The sequence below is a fragment of the Strix uralensis genome, chromosome 13 (assembly GCF_047716275.1).
Source record: "Strix uralensis isolate ZFMK-TIS-50842 chromosome 13, bStrUra1, whole genome shotgun sequence".
In the NCBI taxonomy this organism is placed as follows: Eukaryota; Metazoa; Chordata; class Aves; order Strigiformes; family Strigidae; genus Strix; species Strix uralensis.
Genome location: NC_133984.1, coordinates 1,588,713 through 1,608,832, shown reverse-complemented (window position 1 = coordinate 1,608,832; position 20,120 = coordinate 1,588,713). Strand labels below are relative to the sequence as shown.

The following is a 20,120-nucleotide window of genomic DNA, read 5'->3' as shown; positions in this document are numbered from 1 at the left end:
CTTTTAGCCCCAGACAAAGCTTGGTGGGCAGGGGAAAGGAAAACGTGAACGGAGGAAAACTTACTACTCCTGCGATTTCCGTGGTGCTTCTGAAGGTGAGAGTTGAGTCACTTTGCCTGGTACCAGCTCAGCAATTCCACCTCGTCCTCAGAGAGTGTCTGAAGTCACGCAGGGAGAAATAATGCTTGGGGTTAAAAATAGACGCTGACAATAGGAAGGGAGGACTGGAAAAGCTCCGTGTCAGGGGAGGTGGACAGAGCCCGGTGAAAGGCATCAGGGTTGTGCACTGCTAGAGCTGGGCTTTAATAGGTTAGACTAGAGTTAAACCTCATTTGCACTTGTAACCTGGAGTGGATTTCGCTCTTGGGCTTGGATGTCAAGTCAGCCAACCCGGGGAAAGTGCCTTTTGTTTTGAAGGGTCTTGCAGAAGTTTGTTAGCAAGGATGTGGTGCTGGTGGGGCCAGGGCTGGGCGGGGAAAGCAGCTCATTAAACCCTAATTGTTGGAGGAGGGCAGGTGGGACCCGGCTTTGGCAGAGAAGCGCCTGGCACGGGGTGGAAACATTCCAGCTCCCCTGGTATTTTTTAGGACTGATCTGGAGAGGGAGAGACTTAAACTCCATCCGCTTTGTTGCCGGCTGGGATGCGCAGTTGTGCCCAAAGCACTCTGTGGGGCTGTTCCAGTGCCCCCAGTAGCTGCTGTGCTGGGAGCGGGACGTGCAGGGTGCCGCTCGGCCGGGGACGGCAGCGGTGCCAAGGGGAGGGTGCTGAGTGGCGCAGGACTGTGAATTCTGCAACCCTTGCCTTGAGGCTTTTGTTAAAGCTCATTAAAACCATCTGTGGTTACCAGAGCCTGACCAGAAAGCCCGGGCGGCCGCGGAGGCTGGGGCAGCCCGAGTCCCAGTCCCCTGTCCCCACGGTGGGGACATGGCCAGCAGCGTCCCCCCGGGGCAGCCGCCAAGCAGCGGGTGAGGAGAGGGGGTCACAGCTCCCGCTGGAGCACGACCAGGAGCGATTCCGGCTTCTCCCTTAGTTTCAAGCTTTTTTTCTTTCTCTCCCGTTTCTTTCACCCTGGCAGCCCGCTTGGCCCTCTCTGCCGCGCGAGATGCTGCGAGTACAATAGGGCTGCGAGGTGGGGTGGGAGGATGGAAGGAGATGAAAGGGGAAAAGTAAAATTGAAGCATGTCTGGAAGGGCATTCTGATGTAAATGGGACTTTTTGATAGACTTTGAGAGACACCGGCAGAAAGGGCACCGGCCCCCTTCAGCGTGCTGAGCTCCGGGCTTGGCTCTTTCATTTGCTGGGGAAAACGGCATTTTTTGATCTCCTCTTGGGTGCACCCACAGTTCCTACTGGTCCTCCGCATCCTCATAACCACCCGCGTCCTGGTGTGGGGCAGCCCCATGAACCCATGTTAACAAAATCAAATTAGAGAGGCCTGTTCAAAATGGGAAAGTAGTGGCTGAATCTGGGGAAGGAGGTGGCTTCTGGCAACCCAGGCAGGCAAACCATGGGCAGCTGGGAGGGCACGGCTCCGTCCCACCCTCCTGCCCTCAGCAGCTCCTCAAACCTTTCCCCTCCTTGAGGAGGGCGCGTGTTTGATCTGTTTTCATCCTTTTGATCTCAGCCCTCCTCCTGGGCATCGTCTCCCAGCTCTCCCGTGTTCGTGGCCTTGCCGTGAGTCATCTTCCTTTCTGCTGCTTTTTTATTTTTCCCTTTCCCCTCTCCTAAGAGAGCACTTATTAAAAGGAAGCAGCATATTCATCCAGGAAGCGCGAGCACAATAAACGCACGGCATTTGTAGTTTAAAAGGCGTTTCCATCGCGGTTGTTGCTGCTGCTTTGACAAACTGGGAGGTGAGAGGCGGGTGCTGGTGGTGGGGGTCTGGGATTGCTCCCGGTGCGCATTGGCCCCAGGGTCCCCAGTCCTGCCCGGCAGCAGGGACCCGTTGGGGGGGGTCACTGGTCTCCTGTCGCCTTCCCCTGTGCTCTGCTTGGCAGCTACTGACCCTGCCGAGGTGCGAGGAGGAGAAATGAGGACAATGCCGCTCCCCGGAGAGAAGTCTGACAGGTCGGGGGGCTGGGAGGGGAGAACCGGGAAGGTCGGTCGGCTCTGGCATCCGCGTCCCCGCGCTGTCGCAGAGACCTGTCACTTCTCATCTCCGTGTTGTCGGCTGAGCCCCTGGCTGGTCTCGCGTCCTCCCTGTGCCTCCCCGCTGCCGCCTTCGCCTTCCTTGAGTTGTTGTCTTGCGCACCGAGCTGTTGGCAGCCCGAAAATTTACTGCTGGTGTAAAACCATCAAAAACCAGAACTGTTAGTTGGCAAAAATGGCAAGGCGATTGCAGGGAAACTTGTTTCTTCCTCTGACAAACTTCTGACTCAGTCCTTTAATCTCTAATCTGGGTTTATGGTCATCTTTATTGAAACGCTGGGCTCTGTGAAGAGTTGACATGTATGACCATCATAAACCAGGAGTTATGGGAGCCCAGAATTACCTTGATGGTCCAAGTGTCTGCAGGAAGCGTTTTTAAAATCCGTAATCGGGATTTATTGGCCATTGTGGCTGAAACTGTCAGTAGAAAATAAAATAATCAGTCCGGGACTTTTTTTTTTCCCCTCTTTGGGATTTGATTCCTTCCACATATTCTTAAATCACTTAGTGTCTTGCCTTATGTGCTTAATGCCTTTCTAATGGGGGGCTGCGGGTGAGAGGAGCTCAGTGCTGGGCACCCCAGGTCCCATCCCTGGCTGGGAGCAGGCTCCCCGTTCCTGTCCCATCCCCACAGGCTCTCCTGCCTCCCTGTCCCCCCCATCCTGGACCAGCTGAACATCTTCTAGTTGCCGTACCCCGGTACATGGTGGCCGTGGGTGGAGGAGGGGGACGTGGAGCATCGTGGCTGGTTGGAGGAGGCATCTCAGCTGGTTTCTTGCCTGGGGTAGCTGGGCCCGATGAGCGACACGTGCTTTTTGAGGTCATTTTGTTGTTGTTAAAGATGCTGTGGAAAGGCGTCCTCCCTGGGTCAGTCAGGAAAGGGAGCAAAGAGTCTCCTTGTGTCCGCGTCTGGGAAACGGAGACTGCCAGGACCTTTATCACTCCAACTATCAATTCCCATCGAGCTGCAACAGTTCCGAGACCAGCACACAAGGCCAACAGAGCATTTTTCTACGAGACAGCTAATCCGTGCCAGCGCCGCGGAGGAGGCTGCACGGCTCCCGGAGTGCCGTGGGCGATGCCCTCCCTCTGCCCCGGCTGCGCTCGCAGCCCCGGCCTCCTGCAGCTCCTCCTTGCCAAGGGCCTTGGTGTGAAATCTCTTGGTTTTTCTTTTTTCGATAAGCCAAACCGATCTAACTTTTTTTTCATCCAGAGGCAAAACTCTGCTCCGGCCCTGAGCATCTTCCTGGCCCAGCCCCATTATCCAGTGGCACTTTTGCTCTCCCCTAACCTGCGACCACAAGCAACGCCCGACTGTGCCAGGTCGTGAGTTAGCCTGAAAATAGTCTGCTCACGTTGATAAATATCTCTGTTTCCGTTTTGTTTAACAAATATCTTCTTTAATGGCAAAGCTCTTTGTTAAGCTTCTTCGTATTATCATCATGCTTAATCATGCAGGGTGACTTCTAAAAGTACTTTTTTTTAAACGCCAGTTTTTATCCAGGTTTTAAAATTGAAATTCATTTTTTATCCAGAGGCAGGATATAAATGACTCTACTAAAATTAGATTAATCCTAATAAGAATGTCAGTTATCATTTCTGAATACATTAAAATTTTTTTTGAAATTTTACATGCCTCTTTAGCTATAATTGCTAGTGTAATTTCTTACATAGACATGGTGTGTCCTCACGGTTGACAGAAATACTTAATGCAATGTCGACACCACAGTAAGTTCCAAATTAGTGCGTCGCAGTCACTGCAAATGTTTTGAACTTTCTCCTTAATAAGTTTAAAAAAAAAAAAAGCAGCACCTCTTAAATGCAAAGCAAGACTGAAATGCATTTAGCTTGTCAGAGTAAAGTGGGATGGTTGGAGGCTGGAGCCCTTCAGGAGGACTTTCGTGCGCTGGGAGAGGGGAAGGAGGAGCTGAGGGTGCCAGGAGGTGATTTGGGGTTCGATGAGCCAGGGCAGATCGTGGGGTTTGTGTGGAGGGCGGGGGGGTGAGTCCTGCCCAGGCCCTGGGGGCTGTAGGGCAGGGCTGGGGCAGTTCTGCACCTTGCTTGGGGTATTTTTTTAAGGCACAGTGAATAAACCCCGTTTCCTGGTGGATGCCCCAAAACAGTCCTGGCCTGTGTGTGCACGCTCGGCGTGCTTGTGCTGGGGTTGCGAGCGAGCGGGTTTGGAAGTGAGCAGGGTTGGAAGCAAACGTGCCACCGAGGCAGCACTCGTCCTTGCAGTGCCCTGAAACACCCCCGGCTCTGCCCGCTGTGCGGCCGGGGGGGTGCTGGGGGGGGACAGTGGGGTGTCAGCGCCGTGCCCAGAGCAGAGCAGACCCCTGTGCATGCAGCTTTGTGATAAAAGGGTTGGCAGCGTCAGCCCTCGCGGGCCCCTGGCATGGCAGCATGGCGGGGACGTGTCCCCAGCTCGCTGGCATGGCGTGCGGTGGGGCGAGGGCTGCCGCCGGGAATGCCTGAGCTAGCGGGATTTTGGGAGCAAAGGCTCTGGGGAATCGCATCTGGCAGCAAAACGGGGTGTGAAGGAGGGGGGAGGAAGTGGTTTAGGGGGGAGGCTTTGGTCTCTCCTGCGGCATCGCGTCAGCTTTCTGCCATGCGCGTGGGTGGCAAGGCGGAGGTTTTCGTCTTGGGGTGGGGGGGGAGGATTGCGAATGCTCCCCGGCCGCGGGCGACGGGAGACGCTGGAGCCGGGCGGCAGGCTGGGTGCTCTGCCCTCCTCCTCCTCCTCCTCCCCAGGCCCAAGGGCTGGTTTATTTTTAGGTTTAAAACCCAAGCTTTTCTTAGCGTCTTGTTAAAGCTCCCGCTGGGAGGAGAGGCCGTGTGTCATGGCAGGGCCTGGGGACGTCCCTGGGGAAGGGGCTGGAGAGGAGCCCCAGTCCCAACATCCCCCGGTCTGGCAGCGTCCGTGACACCCGAGACAGCACTGGGCTTTCTGGTTCCTCTCCCTCTCCTGTTCCCTGCAGGAGGTTGTACATTTTATTAAAGTTCAGCCGTACATGTATCTGGCCTAAAAATAAAAGCAAGTACGAGCCAGATCTCCTCCTGCCGAAAGAGAGGTTTAAACCTGACACTCTTGTGTTGTGCTGGCCTTTCTTCCGGCCCCTCTCTCAGCTGCCGCTGGGCTGACCAGCCCTGAACTGGGTAAACTGGGAGCAGTGGAGGGTCAGGCAGGGGGCAGCACAGCGGGTCCCAGCCCCTTCCAGTGGTGAAGCCTTTAGGAGGGTCTTTCTCTTTGCTGCAGGCTGTAGATATGTAGAAAATTGCAGCTTTTGTGCCTGAACAGGACCCCTCAGTAAAGAGGGGTTGTGGGCAGCACTAGGAAGAGGTTTTGGGGAGAAAGGGGCAATTTTATTCCCGTCTGAGTGACACCTGGGAGCATGGCCTGAGGTAGAGAGAGGATTCACACTTTCTCGGGGAGCTGCTCACCAGCCTTTGGCGATTGCTTGCAGTTTGTGTGCAGGAGAAGAAGGCGGGGGGTGGGGGGGGGAAAGAAATAAAAAACCGTTTTGAGGCCCTGTGACTCATCTTTAGCTTTTTCTCCTAGACCTAAACCGGACCCATCCACCCCTGTGGCGTGGGGCTGAAGGTCCTGTTCGGCGGGAGGGTGGTAGGGCTGACTCAGGAGTGTGCCTGACCTGGTTACCGGGGCAGTTATTGCACGGTGTAGTGGCCGGCTCTTGGGGTGCTTGTACGCCTGCCCTGGGTTATAATGGGGTGGTTAAGAAGGTTTTAATAAGTTATAAGACGGGCTGCAGTCGAGCGAGTTCCTGGTAATGACACGAGGGCCGAGGGGGTGGTGGTTTGCAGCTGCCTGGGAAGATGGCGCTTCCAGACCCAACTCGTTTGGCCACATCTGGGAGCCCCGGGGAGATCAAAGGGCCCGGCAGTGAGTCACGGCGGCGCGGCCGGGGGTGACGCTGCTCCCCAGGGACACCGAGGGGCTGGCGAAACCCGGGAGACCTGTCGGTGCAGGGCAGGGCAGCCCGCAGCCGGGCTGTGGGTAACCATCCGCAGGTTTGTTTTTTTTTTTCTCTTCTCCCCTGCCTGGTTCCTAATGTTGGGATTAATCCTTCAAAACCACAACAGTGCTTCGCTGGGGTGAGCTTTGAGCCCCAGCCCACCTGGGGACCTGTTGGGTGCCCTTGGTGGTTTCCCCGGGGATGGGGGCTCTCAGGGGCTTCCCAGGGTCCTGGCTGAAGCTGGGGGGCCCTCCCCACTGCTGCTCCCCAGGGCAAGCATGGGCTTTATTTTTGTAGAAGTGCTCCAGAAAATGGGGGAGACTGGTTGCTCCTCTCCCTTGCTCCGGAGGCGGCCGTATGGCTGGCATAGCGTGAAGTGGGGAGCTGAGGGGTTTGGGGAGCTGAAGGATTTGGGGACCCCTCCTGTACCCCTGGAGATGCAGCAGCAGCAACTTGCAGCCCTTGGGGTTGGCTGGGTCAGGGTCCAGGAGCATGTCCAGCCGTGGTTCCGCAGGGACCCGAGTGTGGGGAGGTGCCTGGTTTGGGGCTCCCAGCTGCAAACTGGGTTTGTGGGGTGCAGGGTTAGTCGGGGTGTCAGGTACTGGGGTACAGGGAGGAAGAGGCTTCCTCTCGCCCAAGGACTAACCGCCGGCTGGAATTTCATCTCTTGGCTCTTTGCTTTCGGTTCTTCATTTTTCCAACCGACTTGGAAAAGTGAGAGGTGGGAAGGGTGAGGGGGGCTCTTCGGAAAACACTGGGGTTGGTGTCAGGTCTGATGGGCTGAGCCCCCCCTGCCTTCACCCGCACCCCCCGGTCCCGCATTGTGGAGGGCTGCAGTTTGCCTCCTTTCTGTCCCGGCTGGGGATTAATCTGCATGACAATTAGCGGGGCTTGGCGGGGAGGTCTCGCTCTTGGGTTCCTTGGGCATATTCCTACTGCTGCCGCTTTCCCTTCCAAGTGGGCGCCCAGCCGCCGCCGCGTCCCCTGCCAAAGTAATTCTTTGCTTTGGAACCGGGAGATGAAATCTCCTCCGTCTTACTTCGGAGGGGTCAGGGAAGGAGTGGGAACCCCGCTGATCCAACCTTGTTCCCTTTTAACCTGCCTCTCCCCCTCCCGGCCCCCCCCGCTATCCACCGGATGAGCAGAGCTGCAGCCAGGCCACGAGCGTCCAAACCGAAGCGAAGCTGAAAAATGCACGGGGCTGAGCGGGGAACCCGACCCGCTTCCGTCGGATCGTTTAATATCTGCAGCATCCCGCGCTCAGGGTGCTGCTTCTGGTGCCGTCTGGCTATCGAGATGCCTGCTGGGGTGCTGGGCTCTGCTTTCCTGTTTCCTTGGAGTATTTTTGGTTGGGGTTTTTTGGGGGGGGGGGGGGGGGGAGATGGTGCTGCCTGCTGCCAACCTGGAGGGGCAGCGGGGCTGGGGGAACAGCGGTGTGGGCAGGCAGAAGGTGAGCGCTCACTGCCCGCGCCTCGGCCCCCGCCGCCGCTGCCCGCGCCTCATTGTCTCACTTCTCTCTCCATTCCTACGCCAATTAAAGAGCCGTGTTGCCATTCATGGCCCTTATGGTTTTGTTCAGTTGTCTGTCAGCTCTTGTCAAGCCCTGTCCCCTTCCCCTCCCCCGTTTTCAAAAACAAAACCCCTGACAAACCCCGCTTTGAATCCCCTCTTACCTCACTCCCAGCGTGGGGCCCCATTGACGGGAGATGCCGGCGGCGGCGGCGGGGAGACCGCTCCCCACGCCGCCTTTGTGGGCCGCCGGCAGCTCCCCCCAGCCCCCGGCCTCCCCACTTCTTGCCAGCATTAATTAGATAACTCGGCTCGTCTTTATTTCTCCGATGGGAGGTGCAGGACGATATTACTCGAGGGAGAAAATATGACTTTTTTTCCTCTTTATTTTTTGGCCAAGCCCTTGGTTCCGTCGCTGGCAGAGTTGCTTATTGCGCTGAAAATGATGTGTTTGCAGGGGTGCGTCTGGGGCGTGGGGTGAGCCCGGGGGACCCCAAATGCTCCTTATTCCACCAAAAAGGCATCCGCACCCCGGGCTGGGGTCCCCAGAGCCACACACCACCGGCTGCCGAGAGCGCTGCAGGTGGCAGCAGCAGCCTGCGCCAGTGCTCTGGCCCCAATTAAATCTCCTCCAAACTCCCTCAATTACCAGCTCTTTTTTTTTTTTTTTTTAATATATATTTACCCCCTTCCCCTCCCCTCCGCAGGGATTGGATTAATATCATTTATTTGCATGGTTTGGGTGCAACGTCTGAGCGCGCGGGGTGCTGTGTGGAGGCGGGAAGATGGAGCAGCACATGGCTGCTCGCATTGGTGCCTGGCTCCTGCAAGGGCTCTGAGCCTTCCTCCTCCTCTTCCTCCTCCTCTTCCTCCTCCTCTTCCTCCTCCTCTTCCTCCTCCTCTTCCTCCTCCTCTTCCTCCTCCTCTTCCTCCTCCTCTTCCTCCTCCTCCTCAAGGCATTGGGGTGGTCAGCAGCCATCCCCTTGAGTGGCGGATGAGCACTGGGAGGCATCCTGGCTGAGCCCCCACGGGGACAAAGGCAAACATTGGCCTTTGGCAGCGCTCAGCCCCGGCGCGGCGGCAGGCTGGGGGTCCCCACTTGTCCCCCGCCACCTGCGTGTGGCTTCTTGACATGGGACGGGGAATGGCAGAGCTTTGTTCCCAGGTTCCCTGCCCGACTGGGAGCTTTGGTGTCCACCTGTAGCCGTGGATCTCCATCCGCCTGTGGGGCTGGTGGGGGGGTGTGGGGCTCGGACGCTCTCCAGCGGCGCATACCGTCACCACACTGTAATTACGGGGATAACTCAGGGAGAAAACCCTTCCCGCAGCCCTGCCGCGGCGCAGGAGGGCTCTGAGTCACCAGGGCCGGCCCTGGCTGGTGGCCGTGGGGTTGGGGACGTTGCTGGCTGCAGTGGCAGCCACCGGCCGTGGGTGCTGAGGTGTGGCCGGGCACCTGTGTCCGAATCCTGGGTGCTGACCCGTTCTCTCCAGCATCCTTGGTGGCTGGAACCCTCTTCTGCTTGGTTTCTTTGTGGCTGGTGATAACCTTGGTGTAACCTCTGCTAGTTGTCTCTCATCCGGACTTCCCCCACCATGGCAGCTGGGGCAGGGACAGTCAAAGCAAAATCCATGCTGTGGGACCACGTTGCTGCTTGGTTTGTGGCTTTTTTGGCTGAGGGCACCTCCACTAGTGGAAACTAGTGGAAACATGAAGTTTAGAGTCAGATCTTGCTCGGTGTTGCTCTGGTTACCTTCTCCCCTAGGAGAGGGGTCTGTGCTGGAGGAAGGAAGTGGTGGAGTCCCCATCCCTGGAGGGGTTGAAGAGTCGGGTTGACCCAGCGCTGAGGGATCTGGTGGAGTTGAGAACGGTCAGTGTGAGGTTCATGGTTGGACTGGAGGAGCTTCAAGGGCTTTTCCAACCGAGATGATTCTGGGATTCTGTGAGGGGAGACCAGACCCTTCTCCAAGCTGCAGGTTTGCAGCAGGAACCTGGGTCCTCCTGGCTCCCCATTGTGGAAAGATGCTGCAGTTGGGGGTGTTTTCGTGGTAAAATAGCTTCTCCCTGGTCTTTCTCCATTCGCTGATCAGGTACAATGGGGCCGTCCCCCTTTACGTTTTGTAAGGGCTTGGTCTTCAGAGTTACAGCAGCCACCGGGCAACTTCTGAACAAGGCTTGAAGAGGTGTGGTGGGATCTTTCATTCCCAGCCAGGACGCTTGCTTGGCCTTTAGTTATCGAAGCTGCTTAGACAGGGTCATGGTACGACGCGTTGAACGTGTGGCTCGTGGCTGCTAAACCTCTGCATGAAACGTTGGAGTGGCCTCCTGGCATGGCTGAAGCCGCCGTCTTCCCTGCGGAGAGACTCTGGGAGCCGAGTCGGGGCTGGGGCTGGCACCTGAGCATGGACTTGCCTGTGCTGTGTTGAGCATCACGCCTCTTTTTGGGCAGAGAGAGGTATTTTAGTGTCATTTTCCCCTTGCAGCTGGTGTTTCCTTCTGCTTAATTTGAACCCTGGCTTGACCACGACCTGGAGTCCGGTCACAGAGCAGAGCTTACCGGGGTGCCTGTGCCAGCGGAGTGCTGGCTTGAGCATCTTTTAACTTCATCTCAAAAAATGGCATTGCTGGCACCCCGGGGGGGTCGCTTGTGGGTGGGTGGGTGTTTTTACCAGCCTGTGACGAGCCTTACAGCTGGCATTAAAGCCACAAAGGGGTTTTGGGGAGCAGTGGAGTTAGAAAATGGCATCCTCGTGCTGGGGAGGGGGGGGTGTCAGGGTGCGCGTTGCCATGGCGACTCGTTTATGCCTCACTGATGCGTCGTGTAAATCCGTTTGGAAACGAGAAGGGCCTTTTGTCTTTGGGAGGCTTGAATGGGCCTCATTAAACCTGAGATGTGGAAAAAGGGCCTTAGAGTGTGTCTGGGAGGGGGACGGGACAGGACAGCCCCGCAGAGCGGCCATGGGGGCTTAGCAGAAGCAGTTCCTCCTGCCTGGGGATGGCGAGGAGCTGGGGGGGCTGGAAGGTGCCATTGTGAACAGCTGAAAAATATCTCTTTGAGCAGTGGAGGCCAAAGGAGTGAAGGAGATACGAGGCCGTTTTCCGAGTTACCTGAAATCGCTGGGTTTGGCACTGACCACCTCGGCTCCAGAAGGATGGAGCAGAAATAGAAAAGGTCTGCAGAAGGGCAATGAAAATAATTATACATAGATTAGCAGGGGGAGAAAAAAAAGATCGAAGGCTCTTTTTAAAGGAGACTAATAATAGAAGAGCACATAAAAGAAGTGGCATCTAAAAGTGTGGGGATTTGCGTGCTCCTATTTACCCTCTCTTGTGGTGACGAATAACTCGACTGAACAAGTGAGAAGGTGACAGATACAGACGGGAGGCAGAGGAGAGCGGGGAACCTTTTTATTCAAGTTGTAATTAACTTCCTTCTGCGGGATATCTTTGTTCCCAAGAATTTAATAGGAGTCGAAAAGGAGAAAGGGTCCTGTGCCTCCAGGCACGGGCACTACTTCTGGGAAGGGCTGTGGATGCTGCTGGGATGGTGTACTGGGATGAGGTGGGCTCTTGGGTGAAGTATGTAATTTCTGTGTTGTCCTTGGCTCTTGAGAGGCGACGGGTGGTGGGCTGCAGTGTGCCGCAGGCCTGGCAGGGACCCCCCGGGATGTTCCAGCCCAGGGTATCGCCGGGAAAAGCTGCCCCTGTCCCCATGAAACAGGGTGTCTGATGCTCTCGGTTCAAGCTCGCGGGGGGACCCTGTGGTTGTCCCGGTCTGACGCTGCTGCTGTTTGACTTCAGCCGCGGTGCTGTGAAGGTGCCACCCAAGGAAGGTCCCGGTATTTGCTATCAACCCATCGATGTCTCTTGCTTGGTGAAAATACGAGTTTTTGGCAAATGCAGGAGTGGTTGGGTGACACCGGAGGAGCTTTGGAGCGACGGTCGGAGTGTGAGCTCTGGAGGGTCCTGCCGATGGCTGGAGTGTGACCTGGCTCTGCGGCACTGGGGGGCTCCTTGGGGACAGGGTGGCTTTCTTCTAGCTGGCAGCCGAGTGTCCTGGGCAGCAAGAGTCCCCGCGGTGCCCTAGGAGGGCGAGTAAGAACGAGGCAGAGAGAGGCAGGCGTTTAATTTTGCGTGCGGTTGGGCATCGGCAAAGCTCTCCCAGGTTTTGGAAGTGTTTTTTCAGAACACGCCCAGTTTGTATACCAAGTTTTGGCTGTTTTACTGGATCTCTTTAGCTTGCAGGGCCATTGCTTGTCCTTTGTCTGAGGGGGTTCCTGTCTGGTGAGGTCTGTGGTGGCTTGCGGGAGCTCTGGTCCTGCTGGGAGCCCCCACATGCCCCGTTGGCGTGGAGAGCGGTGCCATCGTGGCCTTCAGCCACCCAGACACCAGAAAAACACACAGCTTCTGCGTACCAGAAAATACCATCTGCAGCTCAGCTACCGCTGCCCTCCTCTCGCAGTGCCTCGCTCTGCCGGGTATCGGCAGCCTTCGCTGCCAGAAGTAGATGTCCTCCTTGTAAGATACAGTTATTTTTGGATTTCTTTGAAGAAAACAGCATTTAGCATATGTCATCTTGTATGTATGTCAGTATTAATGCTTTAGAGCACCTTCTCCAAGGAGAAGATTGTTGTTAAATGTTGTTCTGTTTTCTGCAAAGCCTGAAATAAAGTGAGGTGTGTTGTGTTCCTTAGGCATGGGGAAAGGTGATGTTGCCCCAAAAATTTTGTAGTTGACGTGGTGCAAGGAGTGCCTGGGCTTGGGGGGAGAGAGGTTGTTGGAATGTGTGTCAACCCATTCTTTTAAAAAATTATATTTTCAAGCAATTTACCGGTCATGTTCTCCCTAAGGAAGAGGACTGCTGGGGTGTTTGTAGAGGTGCCACGTATCTGCGGGACGCTTGTGTTTGCAGCTATTGCTGTGAACGTGTTGGCTGGTCCATGATTAACCATGACCTGGCCTGCGAGCCTGTGCGTGCCCACAGGGAGAAGAGGAGCCTGCGTGGGGTGGGGGGGTGCCTGGGGGAGGGAGATACCGTGACCAACACGAGTCCCGAGCTTGCTCCAACCAAACCAGTGTGGTTTTCTCTCTTGTTCCTGGGCTTGTTGAGATTCTCGCAGTGGTGGGATGGAGCAGATCACCCCTGGGTGATGCCCTTTGGGGTCTGCTGGTTGCAGACACTCCCGGGGAGCTCCTTGGTGTGGCCAGTGTCCCATGAGCCAGCCCAGGAAGCCATGGGCTTGTGACCTGGCAGGCAGTTTGCCGGGAGCTCCGCCACCCTCCCACGTGGCTGCTCCTTGAAGCTGAGGTGGGTGCTCCTCTGTGGCGGGACGGCATCTCCCTGCCTGCAGTTGCACCAGGTTTCCTGGTCGTCCTCGAGCTGTCGGGGGGTTCTGTCTCCAGCTGTGTCGGGGTTGGACCGAAGGAGCAGCCGGCGCACCGCGAAGCTGCAGTCCCTCCCTGGACCCAGGGGCAGCCCCGCTGCGTATTTCAAGGGATTATTATCTTTTATCGCCCCATTCCTCTTCCTCTCCCAGCCAACTGCCTCTGTCATGCCAGGGCGGCCGCCTCTGACAGCGAGCGCTGGCCCAGTCCCTGGCAGGTCCCACTTGTAGCCCCTGGGTCACTCTGTCAGGTTGCACTGGAGCTTTTTGGAGCCCTGAGGGGAGACTGGCCCTCCGCACTGGTGAGGGGGGGGCTGCCTGGTCTGCAGGGGGTTGGGGGGTCCCTGCCAGTGGCCCCCCAACTCGGGGCAGGGGAGAGGCTGCTCTTTAATCCCGTCTCTCTGCTCCGCCATCCCGGCATCCCGCTGCCAACAGAGCTCCCCTTGTTTACCCAACTCGGAGGAATCGGTTTACAAGGCTCACAAATACCCTTTTCACCTTTCCCATCAGAAAACACCTCCCGAAACAATGAGGAAATTGGACGCCGCCACCTGATCGCTCCCAAGGAACCTGCGGGGCCGGGAGCCGGGGGCCAGGAGCTGGGGGCCAAGGGGGGTGGTGGTGGAGGGGGGGATGCCTGGCCCGGGGATGCTCCTCGGTGGCCAGCACGGCTCTGCGGGTGGGCAACCACAGGTGCCACCCAAAAATCACCTCGAGGGGCTTTAAGTGGTGAAGCTGGTGATAACCAGAGTGGAGGCCAGCACTCCCCTCCCAGCATGCTCTGCCCAGCAGCGGCAAAAAATTTATTTTTTTTTAAACTTTAATGGGTGTAGTTAATCTTTCCCAGCACCTGCGACAGCAGGAGAAAGGATACTGAGATGTTATCTGCGAGCTGCTAACTGGTGGTAGTACTGATGCTAAATAAATAAAAGCTGGAGCCACCCATCCTCCTCTCAAGTGGTGGGAGAGGTAGAGGAGGGTGGTTTGGGGGGGAAGGTGTGTGCGTGGGGGGACCCCGCCGGGTGCTGTGGGAGGTTGGGGTCCTGGGTGCCTGCTCATGGCCCTCCACAGCAGGGCTCCGGCACATACCGTGCAGGATTAGCCCCAAAAGTGCTGGGCCCTTGCCAGTGGGGCACTGGTGGTGGGTCTGCCCCCCTCCCATTGCAAGGGGCTTGCTGGGGCAGCTGGTGGCCAGGGATCTGCTTGTGTCCCAGGAACGGGGTCAGAAAGTGGGGTTTTGGTTGTGCTGCCGCTCTGCTGGACCTGAACTTGAGTTGTCTGATAGAGTATGTGTCTGGGGCTGCGTCCCTGAGCGAGTTGTTGTGCAGGTGTCAGTCTTGGTTACAGCGTTAAGGTTGAGCTGAATTTTGATTTTTCTTTTTTTTTTCCCCCTCCCTGCCTTAAAATGGGGAGATCAAGCTGTAACGTGTGGAGGATACAGTTGATCCCCCCCCTGAAATTACAGCCTGTGCTCTGAGGGCACAGTGAATTTCCCCATTAATTTAAAAAGAGTTCTGTTCATTCTTCCCTGTTCAGATAAATTTGAAGATGTGTCCTTGTAAAGACAAGTCAGGAGTGTAATTCTTTTTTGCCTTCAATGGCCCTTCTGAAGTAAAATTTCTTGCACCCAGAACTTGCTGTAATATCGCGTACAGGCGACTTGCGACAATTTTTGGACGCTTTTTTCTCTGGTGTTCTTGTGATAAATGTTGCTTTTCACCTTCTATATTTTAAAGGAGAATTTCCTGGAGAACTGGCCTCTCACGTGATGGGAACCATTGTCAGTCTTCCCTAGGATGGCTGTCATAAGGCACTGCTGGCGACAAAGCAAAATTTTTGGGGGGAAAAAAACCTCGATGTGTGGTTGAGAGCTCAAAGAGCAGCGAGAGGGGTTTTGAAGGTGTATGCTTCAGGGGTTCATCCCCACCGCTTGTGCTGCCCGGCCTGTGGACTGGGAACAGCCCTGCTTTTAGAGAAGAGGGAAACGGAGGAGAAAAAATCAGGGAAATGGGAGGAAAAAAGGGTGAAAGGTGTGTGCGCAGGCAGGGATGCGTCTGGCAGGGAGCAGCGGTCGGAGGGAACACCCCAAAAGCCCCCCACGGTATGATGAAGGGCTGCCGGCTCTGTCTTGCTCAATGTTCACGTAGGAGATCTGGAAAATGTTCCTGGGCTAATTCCCAGGCAGAAGCTGCCTGCTTCTGAGGCTGAGACCGAGCGCTCGTAGAAGAAATCCGGCTTGTCGTTTTATCCTCAGACCAAATAAACCAAACGTAAGCCTTCTTTCTGAATTTTTCTGGGATGAAGCAGTGCTGGCAGGATGTGGCACTGGGATATTCTCAGCTGTTTTATGGCCTTTCCCCTGGTTAAAAATCAGCGTGACCTGATCCCAGCCGGCTGTGCCGTCAGCGCGGGCTGGTGTCCTGTGGACTGGTCGGTTTGCAGGTGTTAGCCAAGGCTTGGCCAAGGAGGTGTGATAGGTCCTGCCGGTATGGAGATGGGGGCTGGATAGGAGCCTTCTCCTCCCGCTCTGGCGTTGCGAGACATCTGCTTGACTTGTTTGTGGCTTCCTGTTTGGCATCTTCTGGGCAGGAGGGAGCTGGCAGGGGCTGGAGGAGGGAATTTGAGTCACTTGGGAGCCCTGTGCCAGAAAGCCTCTGACTCAGCCCAGCCGTGGAGAAATGAGTGTGGGATCCAGCTGCCTCTTGGGGTGGGAACCCGTGAACGAGCGTGCAAGTGTTCACTTGTGCTGCATGTCTGCGGGCTGGCGCAGGGCGGGGAGGCTGAGCCGGGGGAGGGAGGGGCAGGGGCTCCTTTGCATCTCCTGCTGCATGGCTCCTGGGATGGCGTCAGGGCTCCAGCCATGGGTGGGGGAGGCCTTTATCGCTCCCAAGGCTCTGGAAGCGGTTGTTGGCCGCCGGCCAGCTGACCTACTTGGGAGCGTTTGGGCAAAGCGCTGCTCAACCTGCGGGGATTGAGCCGGTGGCACCGGGCAGCATCTCACCCGCCCGGGCTATTTAGGGGTTAAGTTTCCGACTCTCTCATGAGGCTGCTGGAAGAAGGGTCATTCATCGCTTTTACAAAATTGAATCGCTTCCCCTCCAGCTTGCACGGCAGAGGCACGGCTGCTGAACCGCCTCTGCCGCTGAACCAGTGGTGCTGGGGTTGGTGTGATACCCCCCTGTCCCACGGCTGCAGTGCCTCTCAGGGTGCTGCTGGAGCTGGCATGGCCGAGGCCGTGCCACAGCCAGGCAGGGAGGATGGGGCAGATAACCCGTCCAAATTCAGCTCCCGCATTCGGAGCCATGTGGGTGACAGACGCCCTACCCCCTGAGCCTTGCCTCCTCTCCTGGGGCTGGGCGAGGGTGGGCGCTGGGACTGCCCCCTCTGACCCCGCGAGCTGATGTCTGTCTGTGTGTCTGTCTGTCTGGCCTGGCCGTGTCCCTCCTGCTGTTAGAGCTGGCACCCAGCACTGGAGCCCTTGCCAAGGGCATTGGGGTGTGCGTGGGCTCCGGCTCCGCCTGCCTCCTCCCAGCCCCGATCCGCCGGGGCTCCCGCAGCTGGAGGCCTGGAGCAGGTTTCAGCTTTCCATGGCTTCTTGCTAAGACTTGTACCAGAGCCACGGAGCAGGTTGGGCTTGTGTGTTTGATCTTCCTCCCACCGTGCCTGCAGCCGCTGGCTGCGGGGAGGTGTCCTGTCCCCCCATCCTGCCGGGGTGGGATGGGCAGGGCCCGGTCATGTCCGAGAGCGGGAGGGGAAAGCACACACTTCGGTTTTTGCTGTGCCCAAATTACACGAGGGAGTCACGGCAGAGGTAACTTTGCAAGAACATCCATTCCCACCTTATCTTCCATTGAGAACGCCTTACGTTGCCTACATCAAAGTAGACGATCTGCTGCTTCCCTCCCGGTTGCCCTAATCCTCTAACTTCACGCTGAAAAGAAAAAAAATCAAGGGTATTGCTCCATAATAATGAAATCTGAATGCTAATTATCAGCATATTGCCTTCCTTCCCTTCGCAATGCCCTGCCTTCCAGCCCCAAATAGCTTTCCTCCCTTTTTGCCTCCTCTCCATCCGGTCCTCCCACGCTCCTGGGCACGCTGTTGAGCCTGGCTTGGTAGAAGTTGTCCTGCAGGATGCTTCCCTCCCTCCCATTTAGGGACAGGAATACCTCGGGGAGCCGGGGCGTGGAAGGGATCCCTCCCCGCGCCCCATTGTCAGGATTTCTCCCCATGCCTAATTATCGCCTGTCCCTGCAGGAAGCTCCTTGCCTGGCCGTCGGGCAGAGCCAGGGTGTCTCCAGCCCGCTCGCTCCCCAGCCCTTTGCAGGAAGGCTCCATTTCCTCCGGGGGGGGCTGGGGAAGGGTCTGGGAAGGGTCTTGGGAAGGTGCTCGCCCCCGTCGCAGCAGCGGGGCTGGGGAGCGAGATGGAACCATGCCAGCCCCTGGTTTTGTTGGTGGGAGCTGACGCTGGCTCCTTGCACATGCAGCAGTGCTGAAGGAAGAGGAGAGCTTTGTTTTGGTGTCAAAAACCAGCTTGTGGAGGGAAAGCAGCAGAGTTGAAGCACAAAATAAACGGTGTGAAAGCGGGGCGCTGCGGGGGGTGGGACAGGCTGGCATGGCTGGCGCTTGAGCCTGTGGCTGACCTCTCGCCCTCCTTTCTTCCAGGTTCATGACTGGGAAGGGACTGGTCATCTACCCGGAGATTGGGGATAAACTGGACATTATCTGCCCCAAGGCGGAGCCGTCCAAGCCTTACGAGTACTACAAGCTGTACCTGGTGAAGAAGGACCAGGCAGATGCCTGCAGCACCGTCATGGATCCCAACGTGCTGGTGACGTGCAACCGGCCCGAGCAGGAGATCCGCTTCACCATCAAGTTTCAGGAGTTCAGCCCCAACTACATGGGCCTGGAGTTCAAGCGGCAGCAGGATTACTTCATCACATGTGAGTTGCCCTCCTCTTCCTCGCCGCCAGCCCCGGCTCGGGGGGGGGCCGCGGAGGCCTGGAGAGTGTCGCCAGGCGCTTGTTCACGACTTGGCCAGCGCAAAGAGCTGACACGTACGGAAAATATTTCCTGCTGGATGGGAGAAGGGGGAGGAATGTGTCACCGGCCCATATCTGGCTGCTGTGCTGTGTCCCCTGCTCTGCCCGCGGCCAGGAGCAGGAGTGTCCCCAAGCCAGGGTCAGCCCTGGCATGGAGGGGCAGCATGTCTGGAGCACCATCACGGCTGGAGATAATTTTTTGCTGCCATCTTTGCTGGAGGTGTTTCTTGTAGGGGTTTGCCTCGGGGCTGGTGAGCTGCTGGTGTGGCAGTTGGGGTTGGGAGGAACGGTGACCGAGGGAGGGGGTGCTCGTCCTCCTTCTTGGCTGTGGCCTCTGAGAGCAGCCCCGGCAGCGGGAAGCCTGAATGTGGTCTGAATTCTGCACATTGGCCCATTCCTCTTGTTTCTTGGTATAACACAGAGGGGAGAGGGAAGGAGGGACAAGTTTTCTTGGAGCTTGTGGTCTGTGCGTGCAGGGGACTGTTGCACAGGGCTGTATTTTCCTGTGCCAGCCCTGGTGTGGATGAATCTTCTCCTCAACCTCACTATTTCCTCCTTGCTCAGCGCATCCCGGGTCAACCCACGGCGGAGCAGCTGGCAAAGGGCATGGTGGCCACACGGCTCATGCCGTGGGCTTGCGGCCTGGCGCAGAGGTCAGCCGAGGCGAGCGCCAAGCTGGGGGAGCTGGTGCTTTCCAGTCGGTCAATAATGTGTTTTTAGCCTCAAATCTTTGCCCTCGGAGGGAGTGGCGACGGTTCTGCGGGCAGGAGATGCTCTGCCGTATTGCTGGGCCACAGCTTGGGTTGCCCTCCCTGGGGCTGGGGCTGCGGCTGCCTGTAGTTGTGCTGCAGAATAATTTGAGTAAAGGCAGGGCGCAGAAAGCAGCTGGGATGGGCTCCGGCAGGTCAGCCCTCCACCCAGCCTGGCTTCCTTTTGTGGTAAAATTCACTTAGTGCTTCCTAACGCGTGGCTGAGCGCGGAGGGGTGGTGAGGAAGGGGCTGACAGGGGTTTGTGTCACCTGCATCCCGCACTGCATGGCCGGAGGAGGGGGGATGGCGGCCAGCACCTGGTGCAACAACCCGCTCGGCCTGCTCGGCGCGGCGGAGAGTGCGGGCTGAGCCGGGCTGAGTAACTGCTTGGCACAGGCCAGTCTCTGCCCAGAGTTGCCATCGCTCGGTCACCCTCGCTGGCCCGATCTGGGGCCATCTGCCTGCAGTCACTGGCAGGGGGGTGACACAGGCAGCGGGGTCACCCGCTTTGCAGCCCTTGGGGGTGCAGGTGACGCTGGCTGCAAGCCCAGGCGCCCCGGGGATGGGCTGGCGATGCCAAAAGCCCCGGCACAGCTCCTCTGTGGGCTCCCATCTCCCTCACCCCGGGTAACCATGGCTGGCACCAGCCTGGTGGCTCTGGGACCCTGAAAGGTCACCCCTTCTGGTGTCCCTCGGCTGATGCCAGGCTTAATTCAGCAGCAAACTTTCCCTGCAGTGGGCAAAGAGGGGGGAGAGGGGCTAAATTTGTGGCCGGGAGTCTGCTTTTTGTGTGCTTGAAGCACTCGGTCAGCAGCTCCTCTGTGCTCAGGGGTCAAGTTCAAGCAGCAGTATAGTCATCATGTTAATGAGGGCTGAAAGCGGGGTCCTGCCTTGCACCGCTCTGCTATGTCCTGTAGGACCCTCGGGCTGCAAATAGCCCCCCAAAAGTTCCCCAGAACGAGCTCAGGAGCCTAACGAAGCACCGGGGTGGAGAAGCGTGGGGTCTCGCTCCCATTGCAACGCGGTCTGGCAGGCAGGTGCAGGCAGGGCAAGCAGAAGGCTTTTTTACCAGGCTCTGAATCGCCCAGATTTTAAAAGGAGCTGCTTTGCATTTCATACGAAAGCTCTTGCTCAAGTTCAATCCTCCGCCCGGCGCTTTCGGTGGTGTTTTCACAAGCAGCTGACAGCGCGCTGCCGAGTACGAACGCAGCTCCCGTTGGAGGTTTGGCTGAGGCTTTTAAACTCATCACATTTGTGCCCAACCTTCCTTTAGATCATTCTGCTACCAGCAGTGGGAATCTTCTCCCCTATCTC

At 57.2% G+C, this 20,120-nt stretch overlaps 1 protein-coding gene across 1 annotated transcript in view; it reads left to right on the top strand.

The window, feature by feature from the left end:
• EFNB1 (ephrin B1) overlaps positions 1-20,120 on the top strand; it is a 52,725-nt gene that overhangs the window by 12,619 nt on the left and 19,986 nt on the right. Inside the window, exon 2 of the mRNA XM_074882627.1 lies at positions 17,680-17,957. Within this exon, the coding sequence (XP_074738728.1) occupies positions 17,680-17,957 (278 nt within the window). The remainder of the gene's footprint in view (positions 1-17,679; positions 17,958-20,120) is intronic.